Source organism: Andrena cerasifolii, chromosome 15 (assembly GCF_050908995.1).
Source record: "Andrena cerasifolii isolate SP2316 chromosome 15, iyAndCera1_principal, whole genome shotgun sequence".
In the NCBI taxonomy this organism is placed as follows: domain Eukaryota; kingdom Metazoa; phylum Arthropoda; class Insecta; order Hymenoptera; family Andrenidae; genus Andrena; species Andrena cerasifolii.
Window position 1 is genome coordinate 2,357,050 of NC_135132.1, and position 13,805 is coordinate 2,370,854.

At 38.9% G+C, this 13,805-nt stretch overlaps 1 protein-coding gene across 5 annotated transcripts in view; it reads left to right on the forward strand.

The window, feature by feature from the left end:
* Frmd5 (FERM domain containing) overlaps positions 1-13,805 on the forward strand; it is a 193,738-nt gene that overhangs the window by 106,532 nt on the left and 73,401 nt on the right. For all 5 annotated transcript variants that reach the window (XR_013087252.1, XM_076828201.1, XM_076828203.1 and 2 more), the window contains 2 exons: positions 2,858-3,069; positions 7,563-7,715. Coding sequence is in view for 4 of the 5 variants with exons in the window: in XM_076828201.1 (XP_076684316.1) it covers positions 2,858-3,069; positions 7,563-7,715 (365 nt within the window). In the remaining variant the exon portion in view is untranslated. The remainder of the gene's footprint in view (positions 1-2,857; positions 3,070-7,562; positions 7,716-13,805) is intronic.

Sequence of the window (13,805 nt, forward strand, 5' to 3'; positions counted from 1 at the left end):
TTTTTCGAATTTCACCTTAATATTTTAGAGACATATTTTCGAAACCCTAAACTATTAGAAAATCAAAAAAAGGAAATCGAATTTTTGGGTAGAATACCCCCTTAAATCAGTGAAAATACATACTAACTAAAATAGCGTTTAAGTCAGCATTCGAACATCCAGACCGGGCAGTTTAAAGCCGAATCAACTGAGCGCGCAGGAGGCGCGTATATATACAGGTCCACACACACACATACAGTCGAGCCGATCATGCTAGTTCATTTCCAGTATCCACGGTTTGAACCAGCGCGGTCAGCTCTACTGTGTGCGTGGGTCTGTATCTACGGGTGCGCTCCTGCGTGTGCGCGGTAGAGGTCACCGCTCCGCATCAGCTGTTTCGGCTTTCAACCGCGCGGTCCGGGAGTTCGACTGCTAATATTCAACTGTTAATATCTCGAGAACGAAGCGTCGGATCCCAAAACGGTAAAGGACTTTTCGATGTCTTTTTGCATCAGGATATTGCGTGTTTAGGATTGTCCCACAATTTTGGAACACCTTGTTATTGAATTAAATCAGTTACCAACAGTAGTAATATTCTTATTGATTTCATTTTTACACTTTCCAAGTGTGGTTATAAAGACAAAATGGCTTGGCGGTAATTCAAAAAATTTATACGATTGTTTCTTAAAATGAAGTCTTGCATAACTTCTCCTTTCAGAAAAAAATGAAAATCGCTTTAAAATTCTGCTAAAAATGTTTACAAGTGATCGATGAGGTTTAACCATTCATATTGTTGTTATTTCATTATGAAAAGTATATAAAAATCAAAGTTGTTAATGCAGCATACAAATATTTCCTATAGCTAGGATAAATGCTACATTTAAATTCTAATTTTAAGTATCGAAGGAAGTTATGCAAAACACACGGGGATAACAGATAAATACTGGCGTTTATTGAATGGACGTGAAATACTGATAGGTATATAAACAGGTATTGGCGATTTTCGTGTATAACGTACGAAGTCGACGGTGAGGCTGCAACTAGGGTTTATACAAAAACCGATTTTCGAATTCACTATTCCCCAAAAGACCGGTTACACCGGTATTCAAATTTTCACAAAAAATATTATTACAATAGAAAATAAATACTTGTACTTTTTTAACATTATTTAGTTTTTTTTTAAATATTTATGGAATTACAAAAATATAACAAAATAAAAAAAAAATAAAATAACTAAAATCCATACAAATCCACACAATTTTTTAGTTCATTTAATATTTAAGGATCTACAAAAATATAACACAATAAAATACACTGCATACAAAACCAAATGGAAAAAAACTATAATAACTAAAATCCGTACAAAATACAAATTATAAATCTTTATTTCATTTAGTATTTTTCTTCCGAAAATATGAACTCATGAAGATTACTTAATTTTACAGTAAACTGTTACCTACTACAATACGCTTGTGTCCGAGGCGATTTTAACACAAAGTGTTAACGTTTTTAATTCTAGTATATAAAACCGGATTTTTTAAATTTAAAAACCGATTTTTGAATTTTACAAATCTATAAAAAAAAACCGACAAACCCTGGCTGCAACATATCGTTCCCCCACACATACGACCACATCGCGTCCGTAACACGACAAGAGCAGCCTGGCGCCAAATACAAATAATATTTAACAGAAAGTTATTATTTTGAAAATATACATATATTTACAATGCTACTAGCCAGGGCCGTAGCAACGCGACAGGCTGGCGAGAGGGGGTATTTCGTATTTCCCAAAGAATATGGTTTATCAGCTCGTTAATTAGAGGTACGGACGAACCCGGTGGGTAATCGGGAAGCCACTGGATTGGAAAAATTTCCTTGTATAAGTGAAACGTGCGAACGAGTCTGTTGCGAAATCAGGGAGTCGCGGGAAATGTTAGTTATACCTCATAACATTAAATAAAAGTTTGAAACAACTCGAGCGATAAAATTGTATCGGTGAATACGTTCTACTATCGTTATAAGGATTACGAAGTGGAATAATGGGTTTGAACAATTTACTCGATTGTATCAGCGAATAACTGTTCTGTGTATTGAAAAGTCTGTCTTTTGAGTACAAGTTATAGTGTCGCGTTAAATAATTAACATATTAAACTATCAATTAGTGCACGGTATTGGCGCACTGGCGACGCGGGGTCTAAGAGCAGTTAGAGGAAATTATTGACTAGAATTTTAATCGAACTCGTGAATTCTATAGAGTTAACTTTAGATTCCAAAGGGAATACAACCAACTCTTAACGAACCCGATATACCGTGACACTGTGCTTAACTGTACAGTTCTGAATCGGCAAGGGTTGAAGTTACAGAGTTTTTTTTATTTTTTATTAAGAAAGTTACAGAGTTTATGTAACTCCCAAATAAATGGGGGAGTCTCTAAAAATCTCTATATATTAGGAGATCTTTAGGCATCCTTGCGTCGTGCTCCTGTTTCTAGTTGCCATCTAGTTGGTCAAGATCATGCTCCCCATATTATTTGAGATATAACAGAAGAGGTTCTAGGGCGTGTTCCTTTCCCAAACGTGAACTTGAAAATGATTTGAGAGAGAGAGAGAGAGAGAGAGAGAGAGAGAGAGAGAGAGAGCGCACAGAAAAATATTCTCCATATGTAACAACAAATTAAATTTTTCCCGTTTAAAATTTATTTTCATTTCATTCTTTAGTATGTAATTCTGGATCGCGCCTATAATTAATTAAAAAAACACGTCAAAACGTTGAAGTGAACTGTGGTCTAATACAAGAAGCTACATTACAAAAAATTTCGAACATGAACTTTATATGTATTACGGGTATCGCACTAATTCTGTACCATTTTTAATTTTAGGTGAATTAGGGGACTATGATCCTGAAATTCACGATGGAAATTACATCTCCGCGCATAAATTACTACTTAAACAGACGGACACTATCGAAGACAAAGCTATGGACCTGCATCAAACGCAGTTGAAAGGGTTCACACCAGAGCAGGCAGAAACACACTTCCTTAGGTTAGCGTCGCAATTGGACACGTACGCCGTTGACCCACATCCCGTTAAGGTAAGATATTAATTACTTTATTAAATTGAATTTGAACCGTTTTATTTAAACTCTTCTGTGTCCTGCCACAGTAATTGAATCGGGTATTTCAGTATCGACATGTGACATTTTCCAGCTTTTAAGAAAGACGATAAAAACCGTCCCATTCCAATAATTCCTGCCCTAAAAGTCAGTAAAAAATACATGTTTTAAATTGAAATTTTCTACATTGTTCTGGCAAATTAGGTAGCCCAATTTCTATTAGAGAACTAGCAAAAAAAATTTAGAAAAATGTTCAGTCGTGTTGTTTCCGCAGTAAATCACGTTTTCCTAGATATTTCGAGGGTTTTTATTTAAACTTTCCGGCTTAAAGGTGAAACTCCCCATTTTATTTGTTTGAATATATATGTCATTAAACAATAAAGAAAATTACAAGGAAAAATGTTCTGACAGATGTTCATGAATCATCTTTTCGAAGTCAGCATTAGGACTGGGCTTTCACATATCTCGTTTCAGTGCTAAACTCAACCTTTGAGACTGTTGAGACCGTCATTTCTATACCAAACGATGCGCCTTGTTAATCTGCATATAGATATATGTTTAACTCAAAACCGCCAAAAATGTCACACGTGTCGTTTCTGAAAGAACTGATTCAATAGTTGGTTCCGACGTAACACAGAACTCATAAGCCTGAAAACCACCACTAGAGACATCTGTGTTTCATCACATTGTCCCCTGCAGCTCGTCTGTTCTCATCGTCTGCATTTACACGCGTTTGTTATACCTTTTGGGATAAACAATTATTCTTTTCTGATCTTTAGAACGTAGAAAATCATGCTGTAAAACAGGGGTGTACAGGGAGCCGTTCTTAGCGCCTAGCTGCGAGCAACTCACCTGTCCCGTTTCTAAGGTTAGAATCGGTGAGGCGAACTGCAGTAGTGTACGTGCGTTTGGTATGACTTGAACCCAGCTATATACACTACTGCAGTTCTCCTCACCGATTCTAACCTTAGCAACGGGACAGGCGGGTTGCTCGCAGCTAGGCGCTAAGAACGGCTCTCTGTGCACCCCTGCTGTAAAAGAATTCTCCTTTTCCAATCACTTAAAAATTTCGCCATTTTTACTGATGCCCTTTCCACTATTGTTACAAAATGTGACTTGCACATTATTATGAGTTCACGAAAAATTAAACGATTTTGGGAAAATAGAATAAAGTAACGTAGTTGATTATTATTTCTTGTCTTTACAAAATCGTTAGATACTCTTTTCTTCTTATTGTGCATATGTGCAATCTTACCACTGTAATCAAACCGTAATATGATCAAACTGTTTAGATCAGCGCTGTCCAAGGTCGATCCCGCGGGAGCTTGGGGTTCTCCCACTCTCGTCCGCGTTGTCAGGGATAACGCTAACCGCGAAGACACTAGCCCGGCTAGCAATGATGCCAGAATCGTGGGGCGTGAGACAAATGCTTACCCCCACTATGCCCTACCGTCGTCCCCCACTTTCTTCCCATCGCACTGCACACAAGCATATCCCTACCCCTGCCCGTGTACTCGACAGCCCAACAGGTAACGCACCCGTGTACTCGAAAGCCCAACAGGCAACGCACACGTACAGGGGTAGGGATATGCTTATGTGCAGTGCGATGGGAAGAAAGTGGGGGACGACAGTAAGGCATAGTGGGGGTAAGCATTTGGTCCCACGATTCTGGCATCACTGCCGGCTATCCCGTCATGGCAGCCTTCGTAGCGTCGCGCGGTCTTCTTGACAACGGAAGGCACGCTGCGCGAAAGAAAGATTGGAAGGGGAAGCAGGCGCGTGAGGGGCCCCTACCAGTGCTGCCAGAATCGTGGGGCGTGGGACAAATGCTTACCCCTTCTACGCCCTACCGTCGTCCCCCACTTTCTTCCCATCGCACTGCACACAAGGATATCCCTACCCCTGTCCGTGTACTCGACAGCCCAATAGGCAACGCACACGTACAGGGGTAGGGATATGCTTGTGCGCAGTCTGATGGGAAGAAAGTGGGGGACGACGGTAGGGCATAGTGGGGGTAAGCATTTGGTCCCGCGTCCCACGATTCTGGCATCACTGCCGGCTAGCCCGTCATGGCAGCCTTCGTAGCGTCGCGCGGTCTCCTTGACAACGGAAGGCACGCTGCGCAAAAGAAGGATTGGAAGGAGAACCAGGCGCGAGGGGCCCCTACGCTGGACAGCGCTGGTTTAGATGTAGTTATATTTTACCATTGCACATATCGTTGGCAACTGTTTTATTGCCAAGGAAATGTTTGAGCCACCAAAATCAGCAGTCGTATCTCAGAAAGACGATGTCTCTTTTTCGTCGATTACTGTATAATACGAGTACGGTAAATCCCCATTATGAGCCCGACGAACGGGGCTGGCGGCGGGCGCATAGTGGGTTGCGGACATGATTCCGCGCGGCCAGTGACTTTGTCAACTCTTTCGTTTCCTCCCGCTCGTTGTCGGGTTCTCTCACGCTCATCCGCAGGGTTCCAAGAAATGGTGGGGATAGTCGCCGGGCTGTCAAGGGGATGTAAAAATGGGCTCATAACGGGGATTTACTGTTCTCGCAAACCCGGTTACCAAAAGTAAAAGTTAAGAGAGCCCTAGTGCGAAAGCCACAATGCATCTCCGTATAAATACCACCAGGCCGGTCGGCGAAAATCGTTGAGTGTGAAAGTGGCGTAAGTACCTCGCGCAAGATGCTTCGTACGCGTATTTTTAATAAAAATATTAATAACTCAGAAACGAAGTCTCAAACGCAATTTCGTCATTCTTGATTTTCGTCTTATTTTGGCATGTTGGATCACCCCTTAAGATTTCCGACACCTGTTGCCAAACACTCTGTATGTAGGTACGTTTGGTGATGATACTGACCTGTATCCAACATATAACTGGCGTTTGTGAATCCAGTTATTCGCGTCTTAGCACTTTGAGTATCGCGAGGTTTTGAAAAATGCCCCTTCAAATCCGCGTGAAATGCCCCTTTCCAACTAACTGCTTCTGCCAGGAATATTTTGTCCAGTTTACCCCGCGCTTTGAATACGTGTCGACTCTGATGAGAATTTAAACTTGTATATGGTGTATTAAATCTTCACGAGCGTACTGCCAATGAATAAACAAACTTTTTCTGATGAAAATGAATGCAAATACGACCTTTAACAGGCTATTTTTAAATTGTACATAATTTAAATGGCTTCCTACTTCTGTAGACCAATTATGCGTCCTGCATGATTCAAAGTAGCTCAAATGAGGTCGAGTTTAGACTCATATTCATCAACAGAATTTCGCCAGTCCATTGGTGATGCTTCGTGAAGATCTAACAGAGAATATAGAAACTATAATTTCCATTACTAAGTAGATGACCCATCGGAGGCTCAATTGCCACGCGAACGAAAGTTGGGTGCGGTGGCGATGTACAAAGCGAACTTCAAGTTTCGTTTACTTTCAAATTAAACATTCGGGGTTTCTCAGACAATATTTTCAACGTTGTCCAGAAAATATTAACGTGAAAACATGGCAAAACCATGCACGGGATGCAAATCCCTCGGCGTGAGAAAACACCACAGATACCACCTAGAGTGTTGGTTTATACTTTGCTCTTATACAGGGCCGGCTGAAACGATTATGCAAGTAATGCGCCGCATAAGGGCGCCAGCCGAAGGGGGTGCTAAAAACAACATCGCAGACTTAATAATAAAGGAATCGAACTCCCATATAAACAAAATGTAAATGTAATTCCTTTTTTATTGTACCTCGTAAAGGCAAAACATATTAAATAGAAAACAGGTGCAAAAATTTAGGGGCGCCAAAAATTTTCTTGCATAACGGCGCCAACCATCCTCGCGCCGGCCCTGCTCTTATAACTCAAATCAGATTTTTTAACAAAAAGGGCCTAACAATAATATTGTCTGAAAATATATCATTTGAAGGACCTCAATCAAATCTGCAATATAGGGAAAGGATTTTGTGTTGTCACAAATAATATCTTAAAGGCGAATTTACGAGATAAATGCATATGTACATGTCGTGGGAGCATGAAGGAACACTTGAATAAGATATATGCGTACTCTAAGTCACTCTCGCATGCTGTGCGTGTCCGCTCCTTCTAGCCTCCTCCTCGCGCCCCACGCCACCGCTAGGCGGCGCCAGGAGCGCGCCCCACGCCACCGCCAGCCGGCGCCAGGAGCGCACCCACACAACAGTGTATAAACAATAATAATTGTTGTTTAATTTATAATTCCTGTAATAATATTACTTATTTTGAATCATAAAAGGGTGATTTAAGATATACTTTTTAAAATTCGACACTCACTCGACATGCAAAAGATGATCATGACGTGAAAACGTAAATTTTATCGTTCCAAGTACAAACCTATCAAAACTTTGTTGAAATATTGAATTTTAAACGTCATAATTATATAAAAATTTGTCAATCATTCAAGAACCGGGTCCTATTCAATAAAAATCAATTCTTTTCGATTTTTTCAGGACCAGAAAGGTGTGCAACTCTATCTTGGTATTAATCACTGTGGAATTCTAACGTTTCAAGGATCTCGAAAAACAAATCATTTCCGCTGGCCGGAGGTTCAAAAGATTAACTACGAGGGAAAAATGTTTATCGTGCATTTAACGATAAGTGAGGTAACATCGCATGAAATTCATACGTTTGCTATTTCTTATACTGTTTGATGCAGTCATATGCGATATATTACTGGAATTTCAGCTCATAACTTAAGAACACGAATAAACTGATATTTTAATCAGGTTAATGCTTTACAGTTGTTGCAGTGATCTAAACTTGCTCAGATTTATAATCGTAATCTATATTGTGTTTCATTCAATCAGAATCAGTTGGACTTTCCTCGTATGTATACATTCAAAAGATACTCCGCTTAAAAAATGATAACAAGTGAACGAATTAATATTCACAAAGCTGATAAAGACATGTCACCTTCACTTTATCTGATTTCACAAACAGCATATTATTATTTTTAGTTTTCCATAAAATTTTGTGTAAAATTTTTTTTGTCTGTTTTGGAAATGGCATGTTCCATAAGAACGCTTCAGAGCAGGCCGGGCAAGTTGTGTGTAGTATTTTAACAGATGTTGCAAGTACCTATTCGATTAATGTTTAAGGCATTTGGTTTAAAAGACGTCGTTATATTATAGATTCTGGCTCAAAAATATTTCAGTTCATGTAAACACAATTTTTGTACTCAAGGTCATTTAAAGGTCATGTTTAGTTATGGTACCGAGTTTTTTTTATTTACTTCTTTTCGGTTCATACATACATTTTTACAAAAGCTTGAATATCGTATTTTTCAAAGTAGTTATCACTATGCTGAATATATTTTTTAATATGATAGAATGAATCATTAAACCAAGCTTATCACTTGTTGCGGGGTGGGTAACATAATCCCCCAGTCCGACCATTAATTAGTTTAAAAATAATAATCTTTGAATGTCTTATTAATTTTAGAAATTAGTTCAAAAACTAGGATGCAATGTCAGGGTTGTAGGAGAATGGTTCGTTAGAATTAGTACTGACAACACTACAAATAATGTTCAAAAAATTATAAATAGTCTATTATTATCATGACGACTCGATGAAAGACTCGACCGTCTAGACGAAATTATTTTGATGAAATATTTTTCATAATCCGAATAACCCGCCACAATTCTTTTACGTATATCTACGTGCGAGTGGCTATACGCTGTGACAGCGCACAGTACCGCTGTGGGTTTCCAGCAGAACACACTCAATAATCTAGCCTTTGACAAAGAACACAAAAATTGGCGATACAGAATTTGATGCTTTGGAGAGGCACGTAAATATGATGGTAATAGTATGGGTAAAGAGATAAAATAGAATCCAAGGACAATTGTATTTTCTTAAATTGATTAACTATTTTCTTATGGCAATCTTCGACAGAGTGGCTAAATTCTGAGAAAAGAAGTCGAGACAGAATAATTGGGGTTTATGTGACATAAGTCCAATAGTTTCCGAGATGTTACAGTTTTAAGATAGTGTTCACAGTGCTTCATTTCTCCCAAACTGGCGGTCTCAAAAACCAAACCCGGCATACAGAAAGGAAACAGAATGAGCAAGTTCGCATTAATATTCTTTAATGAAATAGTATGTATACACTACAAAAAGTGTTCAAAATTGTAGATTTTAAACTTGCATATCTCTGAAACTGTTGGTTTTAGGACGCATGTACCCTAATACTTTTTTCTTAGAATTTGCTTTTCTATCGAATATTGTCATAAATAAACCACTATTTCACTTAAGAAAATACAACTGATCTTGAAACTCCAACCCCATTCATAACGAAGCTACATATTGCTATGACGGTATGTGCGTCTCGAAATCATAAAGAATAATAAAGACATTTCAGATTGACAAAATATTAGTGTCTGGGTGGGAATAGGTCAGTTTTCTTATTTAAAACGAGCGCAACGCACACTGATTATATATTGTAGAACAACACTGACTGAGGCGACACGTTCTTGTTGCTGATACATCTACACAAAGACTAAAGACAATACCGGAAGGTGCGTCGAAAGTTCTGGACAAGAATCACACATGGCAGGTTATATTCTAAGAGAGATGGTTCGAGTTAATTACCCACCATGTATACAGAGTATACAGTATAATCTCTACGTGTAACCCTCTTAATCAGAGTGGTTAATCGAAAGGTTGAGTTTAATATAAAAGGTATACATGCCCTCTCATACATATTTTATCCGGCCATCACACTCATAATAATATGTATGTACACACATAAAACACCTCTTATCTTGCTGCACAGCATGTTCAGGTTATTACGGTCCAGCAGTTTTCTCACAAGTGTATAGCGGAAAATGAAAGTGCTCACTACTTTTTACGAGGACATTGGTTAGTTATACTAATTTTTTAATTGTGCATTAAGTTTCGAACAACGAAGGCAACTTGTCACTTCTTACATGGAAAGCTGTTTTTTATTTTACATCATATAAAAACGACTGCCAAGTTAAAATTTCTCAAAATTCATATAATCAATCTTGTTGCATATAACACGTTCTAAAACTGTTTCCTCTTTTCTATCATACAGCTAGTTACGAGAAACACGCGCGACAATAATAACATGAACACTCTGTATACTGTTTAATAACTCGGTAGGTACAGTAAACTCCCGCTAGGGGCTCACCTCAACTATGCGTTAAGCGCTCGTCGCTATCCCCCCCACTTCCCACCACTTCTTACAATCATTCGTTCGAGAGTGAGAGAACCCGCCTGCTACGAAAGGGAGAAAGTATGATACTTCTTCTCGCTCTGTCTTTCTCCCGCATCATCGGCGGCTCGGAATTGACGGCGCTATTCGTTAAGCGTTCGCCGCCAGCCCGAGCGCGAGCCTATAGCGTTTACTGTATTCTCTCTCTCTCTCTCTCCGTCTCTGAGTGCTCGCTAGGAGCAAAAAACACATTAGCCACGCTTAGACTTTACCCCCGCACATATACAAACACAAACACTCACAGTTACCTGTAAACCATTCGAAACAACGCATTAACATTACCCTTGAAAAACTCCCTATCCTACATATTTAATACTAATTTTTATTGTGTAACTTCATTACAGTTTTAGCAGCGGCTTTAACAAAATTCGGTTTTGTTTCAGCCCATTTTTCTAAATAATAAAACATACGATACATTTCTTGCTCCTCCATTTCACAATGGGATTCTGCCTCCGTTTCTGACTCCTCCGGGGTATCTTCGATGGTCGATTCTTCTTCCGCGCATCCCGAAATCCATTCACTTACTTCCTTAGGAGAAATGGTACCGCTAAATTGCTTTAAAACTTTCTCTCTATTAATTTCGAAATCCTGTTTTTCAGGATCCTCAGCTAAAGGCAGTCAACCCAGCAAGTTATTCCAGGAATCTGCAATGTCCACCGCTGTTATTTCGGTCCACGCCTCGCTGATTAAATTAATGCAGTCTTTTACATCGTACTCGGCGTAAAATTGCGCAACTCCATCATTATATCGGAACACTTGACTGAGTATCTTGTAGCGGAACAATTCCTTCCATTTTCGAATTACAGCTTGCTCCATTGGCTGAATAATGGCAGACGTATTGGATGGCAAAAATATTGCTTTGAAGTGGGAATCTTCCTGTGCTACTTTAGGAAGCATATGCCCCCTAAAATTATCGACTACCAGCAACACCTTTCCCTTTCGGCGATTCTCTAGCTGGTGATGTCTCACACTGGGCTTGAAGTGATTCGTGTATCAATCATTGAAAACTGCTTCGTCAACCAGCCCATGATCTTGGCTTTTATATACAACTGGCAAAATATGTTTGCAGTGCTTCAAAGCTCGCGGTTTGGCCTGTTTATTAATAAGACATTGTGTCATCATGTGTGTGCCTGTATTGTTTCTCAGTTTTCGGCTATTCAGCAATAGGTCTCCATTGTGCATCGATATTGTTTGTGGAAGGACTCTCCACAGTAAACTTGTTTCATCCATATTATATATGTCTTCTTCCGGAATATCGTCCTCAATTAATAGATCCAACAATTTATCAATGAAGTTGCCTGCAATAAGTTTGTTTGTGTCAGCCCCCTCTTCCTGGGCATTTGTAAGACGCAAGTTGTATCTCTTTTTAAAACAACAGAGCCAACGTCTACTTGCAGTATAATTTGAGGAACCACCAAGTTCTTCGCGCATCTCTACCGCCTACTCCTGCAGAACACTATCGGTTAAAGCACATCCTAGCTTGTTTCTCTACAACCCACGCATGTAGCCTAGTGTCTACGTTTTCATGTAGCGGGGGGCGCTTCCTTTTCATAATCAGAGATCTAGGATTTTTTTAATGTTGGCGAATTACTGGTGCATTCCGTCGGTATCGATATATGGAGTTCTTACGGACACCATACTTCGAAGCAAGCTTGTCTACACTAATACCACTTTCTAACTCTTGGAGAATCTGCAGGCATTCCGCCACGGTAATCTCTTTCCTTCGTATTGGAGTAGATGTCATCACGATGATTTTTATTCAGCTAATTTCCTTGGCTGTATCTATTGCTATGTACGACTGTGTTTGATGGATGAGTCGTTTTGGATTCTTGCTCCCACTATAGACTATAAAAAATAATGAAACGTTTTTCATCTTCATATAGTAACATAGTTGTACCTAGGGAATGTAGTTTAGTCCGTATGGGCTCTTTCGCTGGGATCATTTATAAAATGGAGGCTTATTTTCAGCGGTATTAATTATGGAAAAAGTTAAATTTATGCATTCAGATGAATGAACTGTCGTTCATTTAATTTGAAGATAGATTGGATGTAGACAGTGCTACCCCCATGATGTTCATGGGAATGGATTCCCATTGGTCCGTCGTGTTGACACATTAAGAATGTGTTGCACTTGTAGTAGGCCTGGTAGGTTGTAAGTTTTTCAAATATATATTTATCTTTTTATTTTATTTGGTGGGTCTGTACATTGTTTCGTATTACATACACGTATACAGAATATTGTAAATTGATAGATTACTAGGTACACGAATTAAGTTTTATTCGGCGAGTATCCTTCTGTACTCCTTTCGTGGTCACGCGGTTATGTTTACATCCATTCAGTGTCTAATTTGAACAGATAATAGGTGTTGCTTCCCGATCGGAAAGAGGACCATCATCGACGACGTCCCTCCAGTTACCTGGGCAGGTATTCCCCGAATCAATACCTTCCTTGCAAGGGAACATCCCGAAGTGACAGTCACCGATTTTGATGCGGCTCTGGTAATAAAAAAAGGAGTTCTTACAATAATGTTTGACACGTGTTGTATTCAGCTGCCATCATCCAGGATAAAGAGGTGAAAACAGCCCCCATTGTTAGGGGTAAGGAACCTAATTGATTGAATATCTTTACAACTATTAAAAGGAGAAACAAGGTTTGCATCGCATAGTTTTGATTTTTTTACAAGGAATCCAGCTAAGTAAATATATAATAGCAAATATAATAACTGTTTCTAGAATGCAAAAATAAATTTTTCAATTTATCCGTATTTTGTATTTGGGTACACAGTTTTCGCACATAAATTTACAAAAAAAACAGGATTAATTAATTAAACAGGATGTATTATTTAAACAAATCGATTTCTTTGAAATCTGATTAAGTAGCTGGATTCCTTATAAAAAAAATACATAACTTTGCGATGCAAACCGTTTTTCTGCTTGTAATAGTTATCAAGATATTCGACCAAATAGGTTTCTTACCCTCAAATTGGAGGGCTGTTTTCACTCCTTTAACATGGACGATGGCAGTAAAAAAAAATACGTGTCAAATATTTTTGTAAGAACCACGTCTACCAGAACCCCGTCAAAATCGGCGAATGTCATTTCGGAATGTTCCCTTGTTACTTTAGATCTTGAACACCTGAAGGACTGACATGCATTTATGAATCTCCCTGTATATGTATGGAAGATACTTAATTTGGGGGGATCATAGCAAAATTGAATACTATGATGCGAAAATTAATGTAATGAAAAGAATAACTAGACTCAAAGAAATTTTTGATAATCTAAGAATTTAATGTGGACTTCAGTTCTTTTTTCGGAAGTATGACAAAACTAGTTCAAACACTCCACAAACGTTAAGGCCACGCACCTTGTAATAGTACAGTATTCGCAAATAACTATTAGTTTTCACTCTTTTTAAGCGCGTTCCAAGTTCATGCGATTGGTCATGCGCAAGATA